General features: G+C 46.9%; 1 protein-coding gene, 1 long non-coding RNA gene and 1 pseudogene across 4 annotated transcripts; all 3 read left to right on the top strand.

The window, feature by feature from the left end:
* The first annotated feature begins 5,280 nt into the window (after nt 1–5,280).
* LOC136521695 (uncharacterized) lies at nt 5,281–7,379 on the top strand. Its single transcript, XM_066515449.1, has one exon. The coding sequence runs from the start codon at nt 5,469–5,471 to the stop codon at nt 7,065–7,067; it is 1,599 nt and encodes a 532-aa protein (XP_066371546.1). The 5' UTR covers nt 5,281–5,468; the 3' UTR covers nt 7,068–7,379.
* A 2,018-nt stretch (nt 7,380–9,397) lies between these two features.
* On the top strand, nt 9,398–12,202 carry LOC136521018 (uncharacterized). 3 transcript variants are annotated; one of them, XR_010775484.1, is made up of 4 exons: nt 9,411–9,814; nt 10,190–10,278; nt 10,688–10,806; nt 10,989–12,202. It is a non-coding gene; the product is annotated as an uncharacterized lncRNA (long non-coding RNA). The 3 variants fall into 3 exon arrangements; XR_010775483.1 differs by lacking the exon at nt 10,989–12,202 and having other exon boundaries at nt 9,398–10,046; nt 10,688–10,982; XR_010775482.1 differs by lacking the exon at nt 10,989–12,202 and having other exon boundaries at nt 9,413–9,814; nt 10,688–10,982.
* Nucleotides 12,203–13,908: 1,706 nt separating this feature from the next.
* On the top strand, nt 13,909–17,013 carry LOC136524751 (receptor-like protein EIX2; annotated as a pseudogene).
* The last annotated feature ends 2,179 nt before the right edge of the window (nt 17,014–19,192 follow it).

Genomic DNA, 19,192 nt, shown 5'->3' with positions numbered 1-19,192 from the left:
CACGTTGGTTGGGTGGCTGTGAGCGACTTGAGTATTGGCGGCTGTGGCTTGATTCGACTGAAACAGGATGGAGCCCGGGCTTGATTCACCATCTCTTGCGGTCTGAGCCATAGCAAGCCGTCAGATAAGCTTGTATATCATCGCGAACTGCCTGGGTTTCGGGGCTATTGGGTAGCCGTTGCATTGTCGCCATGGCGATGGCTATGTTGGCGCTTGGAGTCCTGAAGACCTGTTTGTCCCCCACCCTATCGAAAGCATTGTTGAGGTCGCGTGGCTGGACCCTTATGCGTCGTGCCTCCTCTTCTGCTTCAGCTTCGATTTGCCGGCGATTAAACCAGGTCAATATTGCGTGCCTCGCGTGCAATCCTTTCTTGTTCTGTTTCGCCAACTACTGGCGGTTCATCATTGCTGACAACATTGATCAAATCCCCTCGCCTTGGCGGGAAAGGACGGGAATTGTGGGAACCCCGGGGCGTGGTCTGGGATATCCAGATCATATTCGACGCCTTCATCATCGTGATGCTAGAGCTCAGGTGTGGATGGAGGCATTAGATGCGATGCCAGACGAGGAGCTGGAGTCACCCTCTTGGACCGTGTGGACGGATCCTTCTTGATAATCCTCAATCCGGATCATGTTGACGAAGTTGCGTGGCTTCGGCCGAGGTCGATGTACAAGACAGAGATCTGAGCAGCGCTGTATATTATACGTGTAGTTGGAAGGCAGTGTTTCACAGGCCGTAGGGCTAGACCTGGTAGTTCTCCATCGAGGCTTCGCACTCAGAGAGCCGGAGTCCCATCGCAGGAGGCTGGCCGGCGACGAGCGGAGCGCCCTTCAGGAGTAGATATGACCACTGAGATCTATACCAAGTCGTGCAGGACGACTGGCCCGAGCGGGTCAGGGTAGATCTGTTGTGGGGAGCGGTTACCTGTTCATTAGGTCGACTTTGAATTGCACTTACCAGAGCTAGGGTTTCGGCGAGTTTGGTGCCGACCCGATCGATGGAGTCGAGCAGGTCGGTGTTGTCGATCTGCTTCCCTTCAGTAGCGGGGAAGCGGACGACGAGTGGTCGGCGTGGCTGAAGATGATGCAGGCATGGTCGGAGCCAGATGTACCATGGTCGGAGCCCGATCCATCGTGGTCGGAGCCGTATCCACCGTGGTCGGAGCCAGTAGCCGATGCAGGTGAAGCAGTGGTCAGCGCAGACTGAATCCACGCCTCCTCTGTGGTCATGGCGATGAAGTCGTCGGAAGCTGGTGGTCCAGGTGATCTGGCCGACGGTGAACGTGAGGCCGTTCGGCGTAGCCATGGAGCCGGGGATGATGACCATCTTGTTTGCTTGGAGAGCAGTACGCACACCCCCTACCTGGCGCGCCACTGTCGATGAAATATGGTCAGTAGTCTACCTAGAGGTATGCCCAAGGATAGTAGATTGTCGGCAGACAGATGCGCAAGCCACAAACAAGACGATGACGCAAGACAGACACGAGGTTTTATCCAGGTTCGGCCGCCAAGAAGGCGTAATACCTACGTCCTGCGTCTGATTGTATTGCTGTATGTCAATGAGAGATATTTTTAGAGGGGTCCCCTACCCGCCTTATATAGTCCGGGGGCAGGGTTACAGATCTGTAAACTAATCCTAGTCAGTTACAATTGCCATAGGTGGCCGGATAAGGATTCCTATTCTAACCGACCAAAATCTTGCTTGATCGCCAAATCTGTCTTGACTCCTTGCGTGGGACTCCGAACAGGTTGGTCGGGCCGCGCGTCGTCTTTTGGTGGACCGGACCCACTGATCCGGGCCGGCCCAAGCGTAGCCGTAAGGGTATAGGGGTTAATACCCCCACATAGCTAAAACAGGAAGATCTCCTATGGCCTTATGCAAATGAGTCATAAACCAAGTCCAGTTATCTGTTGTCTCGCCATCAATGAAGCCGAAAGCAACCAGGTACATCCAGTTGTGACCATCTATACCACAAGCAGCAGCTAAATGACCATTCCACCTACCATTAAGTGCAGTAGAGTCTATACTAAGGTATGGCCTACATCCTTCTAAGAAACCTTCAATGCAAGATTGTAGTTGCACAGAAAAATCTATGGAAATAGAACATGCCATCTACCTTCTTAATGCCAATCTCAATAACACTGCCTGGAAACTTCTTCAGTACATCTGCCCTCCAATTAAATAGCAGCTGAAAGCTATCTTTCCATTTGCCATACAATTCTCTCAAAGCAATTTGCCTACCTTTCCAAACAGTGTCATAATGAATTTGGCACTTCTGCTCATCCTGCAAAGTTTTTTGCAGTTCCTTACAGCCCATATTTGTTTTCTTTCTAAGGTGATGTATTGCCTTTGTAGCAACCCAAGCACTGGTTGGTGTCGTAGTCTTCCTCCTAGCACTTGATGTACATGTGTGGTCACCAATAAGCACTGTCACCTACAAAAAAATTAATTAGTGAATGCAAACAATAATAGAAGGACAAAAAATGCAAGTTAGTACCATAATGGTGCACCCATCAGGTTGTCTACGCCCAACAAGATGCCAAGGACAATCTTCTCCTTTGCAATCAGCAATGTATCTAGTTGGATCTGTTTTGACAATGTGTAGTTCAAACTCTTCATTTATAGAAAATTGTCTCACAACCAATCTAAACTCCTTCATGTTAGGATACATTGAGCCAAGATCCATTCTAGGCCGATTTGGATCATGCACCACAGTCCTCTCCCCTGGTAAATAGTCATCAACATCAATGGCTGCCCCAGTTGTATCAACTTCCCAAGTTTCGCCGTTCTGTTCACCGCAAACTTTCCTAGCTGCCTCCCTTGCCTTATCAGCCTCCTCATCCTCAAGCCTAAGTCCCAACAATGCATACATCACCTCATCATCCACCATCTCTATTCTTTCCTCTTCATCTCGACTTTCTTCAATGCATAGCGTATCCCAATCAACAAGAGGTGTCCGCAGCTGCTGTGCAGGAGGTTCTACCGCTGCTAAGCTAAGTTCAGGCTCTCCATCAAGCCTAGTACAGGAAAAAAATGGTACAATTAGGAGATCTCTACTGTTAGATTACCACCATAAATTAGAGGACTAAGAATTATTCTTTTTTTACTTCTTAATTACCACCAGAATGGTTCAAAGTTCTATGTACACGAGCCCAGCCTAGGTGCCATTTTATCATTGAAAAACAACACATGAGCGTAAACTTAATAAATGAAAAGGCATTGGGTTATGAGGGTCAACCTAATAAATCAAAAGCCATCAGGTTTATCGCGAACGTCCAGACCATTGAAAACAAGAAAGGTTAATTCAATTTAATGATGGGTCTAAAAAACCAGGCAATCAAGTTCACAACTCAGAAATGAGACAGAAACTATCATATGGGAGCACTGGTCAAAAAGAAGCTAAGTAGTAGGGCATTCGTGAGCAAGAATGCGTACCCTAGGATGAGATCTGGCCGGTGGTTGTCCATCCAGCACTTGGAGCAGCGCGGGCGTGGCCGACGGTGCCGGGACCCCTGGCTGGCTATGGGGAGACATCCGAGGAGGTGGGCTGGCGCGGACGCGTCGGGGCGGCGGTGGGGGGCTGGCGCGGACTCGTCGGAGTGGCGGCGGGGGGCTCTCGGCGAGTATGCGTCAGCCCTGGCGGCGTCGGTCTGTCTCGTGCCCGAACGAATGGGGGATCGAATGGATTGGATACGGTTGCTGGTGAGCAGGGGCAAAACCGGAAAGAAAAGAGGTCGCGAAAAAATAAATAAAATTTGGCAACAAAATACAGAAATGACATTCTAGCGAGTGTGTCTAGTTTCATAGTGACAAACTAGCGAATCCCTTTTGCGAGATGGCAAAAGAACGAAGCCCACGTTTCATAATGGCAAAATTCCAATTATCTCAAAACAAACAAGCGGGTGGTTCACGGCTTCACCTAATCAGTAGTAGCCTATAACTTTTATGCAACTACCAGAAGAGCTATTTCTATGATGATGAGATGCAATTAACCCCGATCACGAGGGTGTTCATGACTGGTGCTATATGCCTCTTTAATCATTGTATAAATACAATGTAAGTAATGTGTAAAGTGTGGTTAATACTTTACTTCAAATTCATGTTACATTGTGACTAAGCATTGTATTATTAACTTTGAAATGGTGAAGTAGTGGGTCAGGATGTGTAAAATTTGGCGAGAACATTTTTTTTCTAAAGCTACAACATTATTCGCATTAAGCTGCAACATTTTGTCCTGAACTTGGAACATTTTATTGTGAACCCAGAAAATTATTCTCTCAAACCTGAAACATTTTTCTCAATGAGGTAGAACAATTTTCTTGTGAACCCTAGAACATTGTCCCTCTCAATATAATAAAAAAATGTTCTACCTTTATTAGAAAAATGGTTCTCCGATGAAATGTCATCCAGATATAGATATATTTAAGTAGGATACTGTTTAAAAGTTATTATTGAATAAATACAATAGTTAAATCGGTATTTAATCTGGAAGCCCTAGCATTTTTAAGTATCCAATTTTTTGCACGCGCGATGACATCAGCAATTTTGTTTTCACTCAGCTCGACTTAGGTCATTTTTGGCACAGTTTCACCCCAGCTTCATGAGTTGTTTGGACGTTTTTTTTTTTGCCAAATGGCCCTTTCGAAAACAGCTTCACCTACTTAAATCCTGCTATCACATGAAAATGGGTTGGGATGGAGTGAAAATAGTAGCTTTACAGTTTTACCTTGTACTTGTGGGGCCCACCGTGTGTAAAGACTAGATCTGCTATAGGCACGGCCGTCGCTGGACGCAAGCGCTTCCGCGCGCGAGCGCGAGCGCCGCCGTGGCCGCTGAGGCCTACGAGCAGGTCTGGGCACGGGCGGGCGCAGCCTTCGTCCGAAGAATAGAGGCGTCGGGAGAGAGAAGGAAAGAAGAAAAGACAAGGGTGTAGCATCTATATGTACTATGTATAGTTGTTTTGTCAAACCAGTCATCAAAACAGTTTCAACTTTATCGATTGAGCTGAAACAAATAAACAGCTTCATTAGTAAAACTGAACCGCGCCGAAAGAGACCTTCAGTTTTTTTGGCCCCTTTTAATTGACGATGAGGAAAGATCCAACTTGATTACCTTGCCTGCTACCGCATGAGTCATTGCGGGCTAGTGCAGCAGCTTTACTTTTGGGCTGGTCATTTTTAGAATAATAATAAAAAGCTAATGAACAATTTTGTATTAGAAACCTTATGGATGCTGCATCACCAACCCCTAGACCTTGAGCTACGGCGCACGTGGAAGCGTGTCCTGGGCCGCTCGAAACTTCCTCGCGCGTTCCTTCGTGGATGGTTCACGGGGGAGGGGATGGAATCCTGGCCCAAAGCTTTGAAAAGGCGACACTATCATATCATCTACCACGTTCTCTCTTCAATCCAAAACAAAGTTCCAAACGCAAACGCCCTCTCCTGCAGTTGTAGCTTGTAGCTTGGCATGGAGGCGGCGGGCAGGGATGGCGGCCGGGGGCCTTCTTGGAGCTACCGGCACTACGGGGAGAAGGCCGGATCCAGTTCCTCCACCATTAGCAGCAGCTCCAGATCAGGTACCATCGTCTCAACCGCCTACACATCTAGCGGGAGCGCCTCTCGCGACTCCTCTAGTATCTCTATGGAGTCGGCCTTGTTGCAATTGGACTTGGAGCTCAGTGTGGGCACGTCCGGGATTGAAGCCGTCAAAAAGGATGCCGAGTTTGCTCAACAAATCAAGAAGCCCGAGATGACGATGAAGCGCATTGAAGGCCTGGTTCAGGAATTCTTCCGTGGGCCGTCAGAGAATCGCAGCATCTTAGGCGGCGGCGGTGGCATGAGTGCCCTGGAGAGGTGGTTCTCGGAGCTGGGCGTCAGCTGGGTTCTCCAACTCGATGTCGAGCATCCTACACAAACACGAGGTAATACATGGATCTGGATCAAAGCTCTCGAAAAAATCATGGATACCATTCGTCTCACGGCGTCTTTCTTTCCCGACCATGGTCATGGCTTTGTGGGCATGCCTGGTTGTTGTGAGGAAGAGGTAGACAACGGGAAACAAGCTACTAGTCTGGATCCAGTACAGTTCGGACTGTTTTTCCAAAAAGCCATGTCGAAAATGCTCGTTTTTGTTGATATCATGTTTAGTTATTCTCTTTCTATACATGGGGTAGGATACCTCTGTGACCCTTTCATTCCGTGTCTCCATTTACATGGTGCTCTGTCCAAGGCGTTACTGGGGATCAAATTGCAATTCCATTCGACACCCTCTGCACAAGTTGAAAATATAAAGAACGAGATGGTGAGCCTCTTGTCAGAAAAGCAGGGCAGGGCGTTTGAGGCCATATGGAGCACATTGGAGGAGATTAGGACTGGTGTCATTAAGCCAATGGATACTCAGACTCCACAAGAATCATCGGACATTCACTGGGACACTCGTTTACTAATGATCCACATCAACATCTTGCTACGCAATGAGTCCACAGTTACTCCATTAGTATCCCAAGCAGCTAGCCTTGGTAAGTATGTGCCTCAGACTGGACTTGGAGAGGCACCACCTTTCATCAGCCTCATCACAGAGATGGTTTCTTGTCTTGAAGAAAAACTCATCAGCAAGTCACAATTATTCCTAGATAAAGGCCTCGGCTTATTATTCCTCCTCAACAAATCAAACTTCATACGGGAGAACCTCAAATACACTCTCTCTGCTTATACCAAAGTCGATGTAGAAATCATCACTCGCAAAGATGAGCTTGGGCACTATATAGAGAGGTATATACAGGTATCTTGGGCACCGATGTTGTCATGCTTGTCCAATCATACACCACTCTGCCTGGGGAGAAACCACTCCCCACTGTCCAAGTTCGAGTCTGAATTTCAGAAAACCTACACTACCCAAAAGCTGTGGAAGGTCCCAAATCCCGAGCTTAGGAAAAGGCTGCGCAAAGCTGTCACCGAAAATATCATTCCAGGCTATACAAAATACATAGAGGATAGCAAGGTTACCAAGCCAAAATTCACTCCCCAGGAGCTGGAAGAGATGCTGCAAGAGCTGTATGAAGGATGATGAATAAACTGCAACACGGAGGACAAATAAAGTCACCATAGGTTTCCATTTGTGTTGGCATGCATTCTGATTAAACTTTGTTCCTTCAAATGATTTGACTTCTGAAGCTGTATACGAAGTAAAAAAAAATTGAAGCACTATGAAACTTCATTTGGCAATTTGTATCTCCCTGTGCTATTCATTTCTGAATAAATGTGGAGCAGCCGATGGCTGTATGTATGAAATGTACCTTCTGTCTTGTAGGCTTGTACCAACACCAGTGGTGTTTACTTACTGATCTTCTTTTTCTCTTCAAATCACGCCTCATGCATTGTCATTTTTCTCAAGGAGTTTTTTTATGATTGTGCTAGTGCTATGGCACATATTTCATTCAGAGGAGGTGAAAACGTTGTATAACTCGCAAGAAACCAGTTGGCGAGAGTACACATGGCCTAATCGAAAGAAACTTGCCGACACTACTAGATGCCACATAGTGTTCTGTCGGCGCAAAAACGTGTCGCTGCGCCTGGCATACAGCAAGCCAGAAGGATCTGTTTGATAGAGCAAGGCTGGAGATCCGTTTGGCTTCAACGCAGGGCTAGCCATTCAGCATCTGGTATAGTGCCCGAGACCCCATTATTGCCATTGGGATCTATAGCAATAGCAGCTATGACATCAACAAAAGAGAGCATTTTCAACATGGTTTCTTGGATAAACCGTGCAAACTGGAATTGACCATCAGCTGGTCCTTGCAACATCAGACGTATGCTCCAGTTCACATGCAGATGCACTGCCAGGGAGGTGGAGAACCCAGCCGACGCCCAACTCCGTGAGCCACCTCTCCACGACAGGGGCACCCATGTCGCCGCCTCTGACGCTGCAATTCACCGATGACGACGCAGCGACGAATTCCTGGACCAGGCTTCTGATGTGCTGTATCTTCGCCTCCTGAGTTTCTCCCCAAGAAACGTTGTCGTCTTTATCGAGGAGCCCCAAGCTAAGGTGTCTTGCGGCGGCGTCCATAGAGCTAGAGGGCAGATGAGAGCCGCTACCGCTAGATGTGCAGGTGCAGCAGTAGGTGGCTGAGATAATGGTACCTGAGGATGAGCTGGATCCTGTCTGCTCGCGGCCGTCCCGTTTGTTTGGGTTTGTTTAGCTTATAAGTTATGATTGTTGGCTGATTTGGTGGGAAGGAAAAATACTATTCGTTGGCTGATAAGCCCTGGCTTATAAGCCAAATACGACTAAACGAATAGGCTAATCTAGCTAGCCCTGACAATCGTAGATCTGCAGACATCAATCTCCTGCAGCATGTTCGTTCGGTCGTATTTGACTTATAAGCCATGACTTATTAGCCAACGAACAATATTTTTCTTTCACATCAAACCAGCTAACAGTACTTTCAACTATAACTCAAACCAGCTCAAGCAAACAGGGCGCTGATGGATGCTCAGACGATAGCCGTTGACTTGCACAGTCACATACTCACAGTCACAGCTTACACAGGTTTCGGCAACTAAAGAGAAGAGGCGATGGACCACAGGCAGGATTCCTTCACTATGGAGTGACACTACTTGGCTTTGAGGTTGATGCCGACCATCCCCTATCGGCTAAAGCGCTGGAGGACTGCCTCATCATGTCGCGGATCTGGATCCACAGAACCCTCACCAGCGAGTGCATAGCCGAGGAGCATGAGCTCACTCTGTAGATGCAGAGCAGGTGCAGCTCTAGATTTCGACCTCCAACGACGCATTGCCATCGCCGCGCCGATCGATTCAGGCCCCGTCCTCGCCTGCGTGGGAGGGGCCCCTTTGCACCATGAGTAGAAGCACCGGATGGGGTGGAGAGGGGCAACAGGAGGGGTACCTGGAGCTCGGCCGCCTGAGACAACAACTGAAGCGGCTCGCCGTAGATCTGACACGCTTGGAGGACCCGTCGCCCGCGCGCACAAGATTGCCTCTGCCTACAGGAAGGCCTGCTCGTGGATGCACGTGAGCCAAGCAGGAGAGGTGCGGCATTGCGCGCCAACGCCGCTCGTAGTTGTCGCTGGCGGCTTCCGGCGGAGGCGTGCGGCCGTGGGCTCAAGGAGAGGTTCGGGACGGTCTGGGCTCGACGCCCTGGCGGTAGCACCCGCCATTTTGGACGCCGCGGGAGGTGAGGGACGAGGCTGCGGCCGCGGCAATGGGAAGGGAGTCGGAGCCGGTGGACGAGCCAGGGTGGCCGCAGCCACCGTGCCTGAGCCCGCCGCCCGCTCCGGGGTGGCCGGAGCCGCCACTCCGGGCAGCTAGGGCCCCGGGCGGGGTGCGTGCGCGTCGTTCCCGGTGACCCTGGCACAGGCGAGGTACGAGCGCGGCGACCCCGGCCTCTCCGGTCTCGGACATCCGGGCGCGGGCGGGGGCCCCAGCGGCCCCTGCGACCCCGGCGCGACCGGCGTTGCGCGTGTGGTGGCTCCGGCCACCCCGGAGCGGGCGGCGAGCGCAAGCACGGTGGCTGCGGCCACCCCGGCGCGGGCGTGAAGCTCGAGCGCTGCAACCACGGCGGCCCCCCCTCCCACGGCGACCCCGGCGCGGCGTCCCCGTCGGTGGAGCGCTCGGCCCTCGCAATGAAGGTCTCCGTCGTCCAGCGCCGCTAGGCTCCACTCCAGCCGTCGTTCGGTCTCCCAGTCCCCCTCGTCCCTTGAAGGATCATACTGAGGTTCAATCCAAGCTGACGAACAAAACGTCTCCCCACACGCAGCAGCCCCTCATGGTGTCTTCTTCTTCAATTTGGTAAGGGCTCATCTTCACCTTGTGTTTTTCCTCTTGCTCATGTGGTGCTTGTCCTCAATGATGCATGCTGAAGCTTGAGTCAACCATTTATAAGACTGATTTTTTGTCAATCTTGGTGGGATGGCTACAATCAATTTGCGAAGAGATGGCTTGGACCCTGCACAGTAGCAAAAACCAATTCTATGTGCACCTGCACCTTGACAAAACTATTTCCCAGCTATAGCATTTCCTGGTTCGATTCGTCTCTTCCATTTTCGCTTGAGCCTCTTCAATACAATAAGGGCCAATTGATGTGGATGTTTAAAGCAGATATTAGTTCATCCTTGATACAGTAATTTTTTAAATTGACGTATCTTTTTTTAATATAAATTACAGCAGATCAGATGTGGAACACCAGCCGGTGATGAACTGGACATCGACGACAACTATAGCGCACAGGAGATATTCGACAAAATTCCCATGAGGTAAACAGCACAGCCTTTTGTCTCCATGAGTATACCATGAATCAAGGCATGTTGGGGCTATCTTTGTGATCTTCAGCCTGTTCGCTTGTTGGTTTCAGCCAGCCCAAACCAGCCAGTCAACAGTGTTTTCCTCTCACAATAAACCAGCACCCGCCAGTCCTCTTTGTACTCACTGTATGATAGCTACTAATGTGTGTGAAATGTCTTTGATACCTGCTATTTATGATTTAGGAACTAGTAATAGCTTGGTCACTGTCCTGCACTAGCTTGGTCACAATTTCTTAGGTGTGCAAAGAGAATACTATGTTTCAGTTCTTAAATAGCTATTTGCTTTTCTATTCAGTTCAAACAGCACTTAAATACTGATTGAATTCAGGCACAAGGTGTTTGATATGTCTGTCATGACTAGGTAACAACAAATGGAGGTGTTCTTGATGCAACCCCTTGAAATCTAAATACCTTCTTGATAAATACATTCTCAGACTGCAATGGCTGTGCTGCTGAAGGCTTCCCCATGTGACGCTGAAGGTTTCCCCATGTGCTAATGCCACTTTTTATTCAACTTTTATACCTTCTTAATGATCACATCACCTTGCTGGTGATCCAGGAGCAATATTGCATAGACCACAGGAAGCAATGCATTCTGAGTAACGATTATCAATAGGATCTTGATCAGTGAGGGGTTTTTTTTGTCTTATTTTGCTTGACAGATGGAAGTAACTTGCCGGACTCACCTCTTGCTTGAGGTCCAACTTCACATGATTGTTGATTTTGTAACTGCAATAAGTCGTGCTCAAAGCACAGAGTTAAGATAAAAAAAACCTGAATGCCACAAGCCCACAACTGTGGCTGCTCGTGATTTTCCATGGAAGGGCTACTTTTATACAAGAAATTTTAAAATCCATAGAAAAAATAATGATGCATCCCTAAATTCTGAAACTGATTGTATAGATTTTCTATCTATTGGTATCAGGATTATGCCTAACACATTTGGTATTATGGCTTATTTCCTAATCAATTACTTACGGTTTTGAGATATGTTAATTCCTCTTTACATAGCAGTCCTGCTCACACGCTAGCTAACATGTTTCAGATTACACTTAATAAAGAGCCTACCCGTAATTAGATCAATTCCTATAAATTCAGGGATTGCCAGCAGGCTGTAAATGTATCTATAAATTTGTGTTAGAACTGAAATTAGAAATACATAGTTGCATTCATTTATGTAAAAAAAAATTAAAGCTACAATTTGAACTGTAGTTAGCTGAATATCCTACGTATTGATTATATAAGTCGAATGCACTTTTTCAAATATCTTATCCTCACATGGGCCTCACTAATATGTGATTTTCAATTCTAAGCTTTCTTAGAAAATAGTCATTTAGTATTTGACTAATCATCGAATTTTTATAATATATCTAGGATCGTACTTTGCTACCTGTTGAGCGCAGAGCTTCATTTAACAACTAAAAACTAAGACATGTAACACATAAGGATTGTTACCTGAAAAATAATGCTTTCTCAAGTAATAATCCTACAACTACCATTTTTACTCGTTGATACCTTTTTGAGTTGAATGGGTTACAACTTATAAGACATCCCTATGGGTTAAAACAACTTAAAAGTGTTTTTCTTCAGGCTATTGGTTTCCATAACATTCCTGATATTCTATGCTTAGCCCGATCAAGTTTTGGTACCTGCTAAGCTATCTGTCCTTATTAAATAGGTTAATGTACCATATGCGTAAAGCCATCGTTACTTGGAAGTAGTACTCGGTGGATTCTGAAACTTTGAAAGGCTGGTAGCCTGCATTGATTTCTTCATAAGATTCTCATGATGACCACGAAGCAACATCACTTCAAATGTACAATTTATGGCAGAGTAAAATTATTTTATATACATAATATGTTAACAAATATATCTATATCTGATAGTCATATACGAACAGTATATCTATCACAAGGTTCAACCTAAATAACCAATCGTATTAACGGACGACGTGGCCCTATTCGTTAGGCTGAAGATTCATATAGTAAGATGCCGCGCTTTAAGAGCCCAGGAATCCCTGGCTCCTCCGCGCTTCGGCCGCTGTTCATATGCCCGTATTTACTGTAAATTACTGTACACATCCTCCCCCACGCCCACGCTGCTCAAAGACGCGTTTCCCTGCGCACACGGCGCTGCTCACGCGCTTCACCCGCGCGCGCCGTAGCGCCCTCCAAAAAAACGCGTTTAGGGCCTGTTTGGATTGCAGGTTTCTCGTAGGACCTTCAAAGGAATAGCATTCCTTTGTTTTGCTGATGTCACCGTCCGTTTGGAATGGAGGATTACAACTTCCCTTTTCTGAGGAAAGGTTTGTTTCCCATCTCAAAACGCAGGAATCAAAAAAATCCACTCTAATCTCTTGGTTTCTCTTCCTATCGCGAAGTCCGAGATAAAGCGCTGACCTACAGAGAGAAGCAGCAGCCAGCGCAAAGTAGATTCTTGTTCACGTGAGGTTAGGTGCTTTTAATACTTTCTAAGTACCCATATTTGCCTAACATGTTACAATTCCTACGTTATAAATTTCTGTGTTCCAAACAGCCTAAATTTTCTGTTCCTGTGTTTTGAAATCCCGTAGTTTTTCACTTTTCATCATACCTTATTCCTGTATTTTTTCCTATTTCTGTGTTTTGAATTCCTTCGTTCCAAACAGGCCCTAATATTAAAAAAACCGCGCCTACAGTACGACAAAAAAAAAAGAGACGCGTCCGCAGGAACGGCGCGGCGGCAGCGCGCCTTACCTGCCTAGTCTTAATCATGGTTACAGCTGTGGCCTGTGCACTAGCCGTCCTTTTCTGCTTCTCTCTCAGGGCTTGTTTAGATGGCAAGAGTTAGCAAAATTTGACACTATAGTACTTTCGTTTGTATTTGATAATTATTGTCTAATCATGGATTAACTAGGCTCAAAAGATTCGTCTCGTAATTTACAATTAAACTGTATAATTAGTTATTTTTTTAATCTACATTTACTGCTGCATGCATGTGTCCCTAGATTCGATGTGATAGAGAAAGTGAAAAAACTTGGAACTTTGAAGCAATCTAAACAAGGCCTCAGCCAACAAAACAAACAAGCGGGTGGGTCACGGCTTTACCGGTAGGTAATTGGACAACGAATAAGTGACAAAAAGACCTGTATGATAGATTGCAGACTGAAGAGACCTTACTAGGGTCTTCCAACAGTTAGCTATTCTGACGTGGACAGAAAAAAATAGAAGAAAGAGTAGTCACTATCGACGAACAAATAGTTGATCTATTTCACATAGTTCAAGAATTTAAGAGAGGAGCATGTGCGTTCAATAGTACAAAATTGTATAAAATAGTCTTTGCTTTTGTCTCTCACCTCCACGTAAGCTGGCTATGTAGCTAGCATCACTGTGGACGCCCTTGGTAGCCTTTGCAACGCATGCTAATGAGATCATGGCAGGCCGGGTGTGAACATCGGAGACTACATACACTGCAGGAGTCAAGGAGTAGTTGACGGTATATATTATTAACGCATCTTAATAAGTTGTGCTCTTTATAAGGAGTAACCAGCTAGCCAGGCTTCTCCACACCAAAAATAACATGTTGATCAGTCGGAAAGCAACAATGGGCATGCTTAAACCCTCTTGCATCCAAATAGCCATAGTTCTGCTTTTTCTCGCACAAACCAAGATCTCCATTGAGGCATCTGTCATCCTGAAGAAGGATATGACCAAGAGCTGTATTAGCAGCGAGAGGTCAGCCCTTCTTGCCTTGAGAGCAGGCTTGTCGGATCCCATAAATCGCCTTTCATCATGGGAGGGAGATAACTGTTGTCAATGGCAGGGTGTCCAGTGCAGCAACAGCACAGGCCATGTCATCAAGCTTGACCTGCGAGCCCCTGGCTGCCTCGACAATGGTGTGAGTAGCCAGGCGCTAGGGGGCAACGTGATCTCCTTAGTGACTGGTCTACGTCACCTCCAGTTTCTCGACTTTCACTCTCTCTCCATCACATCAATTTTTAGACGTATGCATGGAGCATTAAATGTAGGTAAAAAAAAAACTAATTACACAGTTTGGTTGTAAATCACGAGACGAATCTTTTGAGTATAGTTAGTTTATGATAGGACAAAGTTTGTCAAATACAAATGAAACATGCTACAGTGTCCAGATTGCAAAAATTTGCAATCTAAACAAGGCCCTCAGCTGCAACATGTTTGATATGGTGCCAATACCAGAGTTCTTGGGTTCCCTGCATGACCTGAGATATCTTGACCTCTCACACTCCAACTTCGTTGGAAGGATACCGCCACAGCTGGGTAATCTCTCCAACTTGCATTACTTGAATCTTGATTCATACACGGGTGGGCAAGTTGTTAACATATACTCAATGGACATCACCTGGCTGTCACGGTTGCGCTCCCTTGAGTACCTCAACATGAGGTCCGTGAACCTTAGCACCACTGCAGACTGGGTTTCCTTGGTGAACATGCTTCCTTCACTTCAATTTCTCTCTCTCTCTTACTGCCAGCTTGGCACGAGTCCTGACTCGCTGTTGCATCTAAATCTGACATCTCTCGAAACACTCGACATATCATATAATAGTTTCTACAAACCTATCGAACCCAACTGGTTTTGGGATTTGACTAGCCTCAAGGAGCTTTATATTCACTCAAACCAGTTTTATGGATCGGTTCCACAAGGGATAGGGAATATGACATCCATGGTGAATCTTAGTCTCGCAATGAATAACCTAGTCGGCATGATACCAAGCAGCATGAAGAATCTATGTAACTTGGAAGAACTTTATTTGATGGTAAACAACATCAATGGAAGTATAACTGAATTCATCCACCGCTTACCCAGCTGTCACATAAATTGAAATCTCTGCTTCTAGCTGACACCAATCTTACGGGAAGCCTGCCAACTGGGCTACCACAACAATTAAGCAATTTGGTCGCACTAGACCTTCGTTGGAATAATCTGACAGGTACTGTGCCACTATGGATAGGAAAGCTCACAAAGCTACAGTTTCTGAAACTTAGCTTCAACAAACTTGATGGTGTCATACATGAAGGCCATTTATCTGGCCTACCAAATTTGGAGTTCCTGTTGTTGGCCCATAATTCTTTGTCCATCATATTGAATTCGACTTGGGTTCCTCCTTTCAAGCTAGACACTATTGAACTTGGATCATGCCATCTGGGGCCAACCTTTCCGATGTGGCTTAAATGGCAAACATCAGCATCTCTTATTGATATCTCAAACACAAGTATATCGGATGTGGTACCGGATTGGTTTTGGGTAACAGCTTCCTCCGTGGCCACTCTGGATATGAAAAATAATCAGATCAGTGGTTTTCTACCATCTAAAATGGAATTTCCGATAGCATATGTAATTGATCTCAGTTCTAACCAGCTTAGTGGCACAATACCTAAGCTTCCTGTTTATCTAACTATGTTGGATCTCAGCAGAAATAATCTCAGTGGGCCACTGCCACTAGATTTTGGAGCACCAGGACTTGAAACACTTCTTCTATACAAAAACTCAATCTCTGGCACCATTCCATCTTCTTTATGCAAACTGAGACAACTACAATTGCTAGATCTCTCAGATAATAAGCTTACTGGATCCGTTCCTGATTGCGTAGAAGATAAATCCACAATATACATGGCAAGCTGGAGTATTCAGTCTCTGAACTTAAAAAACAACAGCCTCTCTGGTGAATTTCCTTTATTTCTCCGTAACTGCCAGCAACTGGTATTTCTTGATCTTTCACTAAATCTATTTTCTGGGATTTTGCCAGCATGGATTGGAGAGGACCTACCCTCTTTGGCATTCTTGAGGTTGAGGTACAATATGTTTTATGGTTGTATTCCAGTGGAGCTTACTAATCTGGTTAAACTTCAGTATTTGGACCTTGCCTACAACAACTTAACTGGTGGCATACCGAAATCACTTGTCCGCTGCATAGGGATGATACTAACACAAGACAAAGGCTGGTGAATTTGAAAACATAATACATTCAGCATATCCAGTTGATTCGGATGACATGATTGAGTATACAGAAACCTCTACTATAGTAATGAAGGGTCAAGAAAGACTGTATACTGGGGAAATTATATATATGGTCAACCTTGATTTATCATGTAATGATCTTTCTGGAGAGATCCCGCCAGAGATTGGTACTCTTGTGGCATTGAAGAATCTGAATTTATCATGGAATGGCTTTAGTGGAAAAATTCCTCCGAGTATTGGGGCCTTGGTGCAAGTGGAATCTCTCGACCTGTCACACAATGAGCTATCCGGTGAAATCCCCACAAGCTTATCAGCTCTCACATCTTTAAGCCACTTGAATTTGTCATACAACAACCTATCAGGAACTATACCATCTGGAAGTCAGCTGCAAGTGCTCGATGATCAGGCCTCAATATACATTGGCAACCCCGGTCTCTGTGGTCCACCTATCTCCAAAAAATGTCCAGAAACCGGGTTGATCCCTGCTGCTCCAGGAGATAACAAGAATGGAAGCGACAGTGTTTCCCTTTTTGTCGCCACGAGTTGTGGGTATGTGATGGTGTGATGGGTCTCTGGACAGTCTTCTGCGTCTTCTTGTTCAAGGCAAAGTGGAGAATTGCTTCTTTCACATTCTATGATGGATTGTTTGATTGGGTTTATGTGCACGTGGCTGTTGGCTGGGCCTCTTTGACAAGGAAAACGGGTAGTAGCTGAAATCAGAAGTTCAGAACCAGATGAATCTTCCGTTACTGCCCAAAATAATGTCTGTATGTATCCAGGGACGAAGCTAGAAAAAAATTTAGGAAGGGCTGAATAAAAGAATAGAGGTTTTTTTTATCTTCTTTTAATCTTAGTCCCTCATACCTAATACATATATGCATAAAATTTTAAGAGAGGGCTTAGGGGGACTCCACGTGCCTAGGATCGGTAGGGGGGCTAGAGCCCCCCAGCCCCACCGCTGCCTCCGTCGCTGTATGTATCTGTCTTCAATGATTGTACCAAAATATATGAAAATCGATAGACTGGGAATGGTAATGTATCATATTTGGCAAGTTCAGCATCAATATAACTTACAAAGGTGCACGCCCTTTGGCGCGCCGCCGTCGCCCAGCCCATCTGATGAGCTGCGCCTCAGCTCCATTGACGCCGCACGCTGTGCAACTCCAACGCTCCGCGGCGTTGCTGCACAGTGCACACCACCATAATGTAAACGTCTGTTGCCGTTGTGCTTGGCGGCCTGGCCGCCTGGGGAAAAGATGACACCAGCAGCCCAACACCATCGTGGCATCGTCCTCTGTTTTTAGAAATATATAGTCGTCTTCGGTAAAGGTGTAGCAGTGCAGGCTTGCAGCTGCCTACAGAACAGAAGGTAGTGTCCCTCAAGGTTACGCACAGATTTAGCAGCACCACGAGCATCACTGCACTCGGCTTGCACCGGATATGACCATATTATGAAGTGTTGTCTGCCGTCCGTCCGTTATTTTTCTTCCTACAAAACCAGCTCAATCGTGACTTTGACGACGCCGTGTGGATGGCGAACAGGCAAACTGCTAACCCCTGCAGCCCTGCTCATGTAATCCTCTGCTAGTCCACTCTGATTCGCGTTGCCGATGATCGATGACACGAAGCAACATAACTGAGGCCACGGCCGCACGCTGGCAGTTCAGCACGACAAGCAGTGTGCACACAAGTCTGAGTCAACGACAGAGGCTGACCAGGCGCAAAACACGTTTGTGTCTATTCATTGGTTGTTCGCTTCATCGCTTCGTTCACTTATTTGTGTAGTTTGTGGATAATTACTTAATTGGGTTAGTAGATTTATAGCTCTTTCACTTTTGACTTTGCCATGCCTCAATATTTTTTCGTCCTCCGCCACTGTCCTGTATGTCGTCTGCCTCAACGTACGCGGACACCAGCGTGGTCCAAGAAACCAAGTCCTTGGCGCACAACGTCGTGGCGTCAGTCGCTGACCAGGGGCGTGGCGCGGTGGTGGTGGCGGCGGCGGAGGACAAGGGCCCGGGGCGCCAGCACGAGGCAGCTGTGGCAGCGGATGAATGGGACCGCGGCAGAGGACGCGGCGGACGACGGAGCTTTTGATTTGTTCATTTGTTGTGGCCTTGGGGGACGAGAGAGCAAGTATGGCAGCGCGCGTTGGCGAGGAGAGGAGAGGAGCCAACAAGCCGAGCGAGGCGCGAGTTGGTACTTGGTGGAGACGAGCTTGGCGTCGGATTTATTGGCGTCAGGCGTCAGCTATGCATGGGAGTCGGTTTGCATACCACGTCTTTCATTTTTGGAAGACACGTGGATAGGCTGCTCATTCCTAAAAGAGCAATTTCCCGACCTATATAACATAGCCTCCAAGAATTTTATGAAAACTAAAAACAGCTAGCTACACTTAGACATGAACCCCTATATCTTTCTAGCTTGAAAAAGCGTATAAACACGTAGGGGCCCTTTTGGTATGGATTCTGAGGCAGCTCCTAGAGTAGTTTTTCGGCTCTGTATACCAGACGGTTGTTTCTGCAGGTGCCCCTCGTGAGGATCCCCGGAAAACACGCTCTCAGAGCCCGCTGCCGCCTAATGAAGCTGAAAAAAGGAGCTTCGATCGGCACCTTGTGCTGCCTCGCACTACCAGCGAGGCAAGATCCAGTTTTGCCCTCCCGGAACCTTGCTCCTCCCGTCCTTCGAGCGCTGGAGCGCGGCCACGCCGCCGTGCCGGAGCCGAGGCGGGGGACGCGAGCTCGTGCGGACGAGATGCGGCGGGGGCGGAGTGGTGGGGCGGGGAGCCGTGCGAACGAGACGCCGGATGAGATGCGAACGAGACGCCGTGCGAACGAGCGAAGGTGATAAGGTAGAGAGAGAAAGAATAAATAAAGAGAAATAAAAGGAGAGA

The sequence above is a fragment of the Miscanthus floridulus genome, chromosome 18 (genome assembly GCF_019320115.1).
Source record: "Miscanthus floridulus cultivar M001 chromosome 18, ASM1932011v1, whole genome shotgun sequence".
Lineage (NCBI taxonomy): Eukaryota > Viridiplantae > Streptophyta > Magnoliopsida > Poales > Poaceae > Miscanthus > Miscanthus floridulus.
The sequence above is the reverse complement of the archived record's forward strand: the minus strand, read 5'-3'. Positions and strand labels throughout refer to the sequence as shown.

Bases quoted from the DNA above. Each gene is read 5' to 3' on its own strand.
- LOC136521695 (XM_066515449.1), top strand. From the start codon at position 5,469: ATGGAGGCGGCGGGCAGGGATGGCGGCCGGGGGCCTTCTTGGAGCTAC.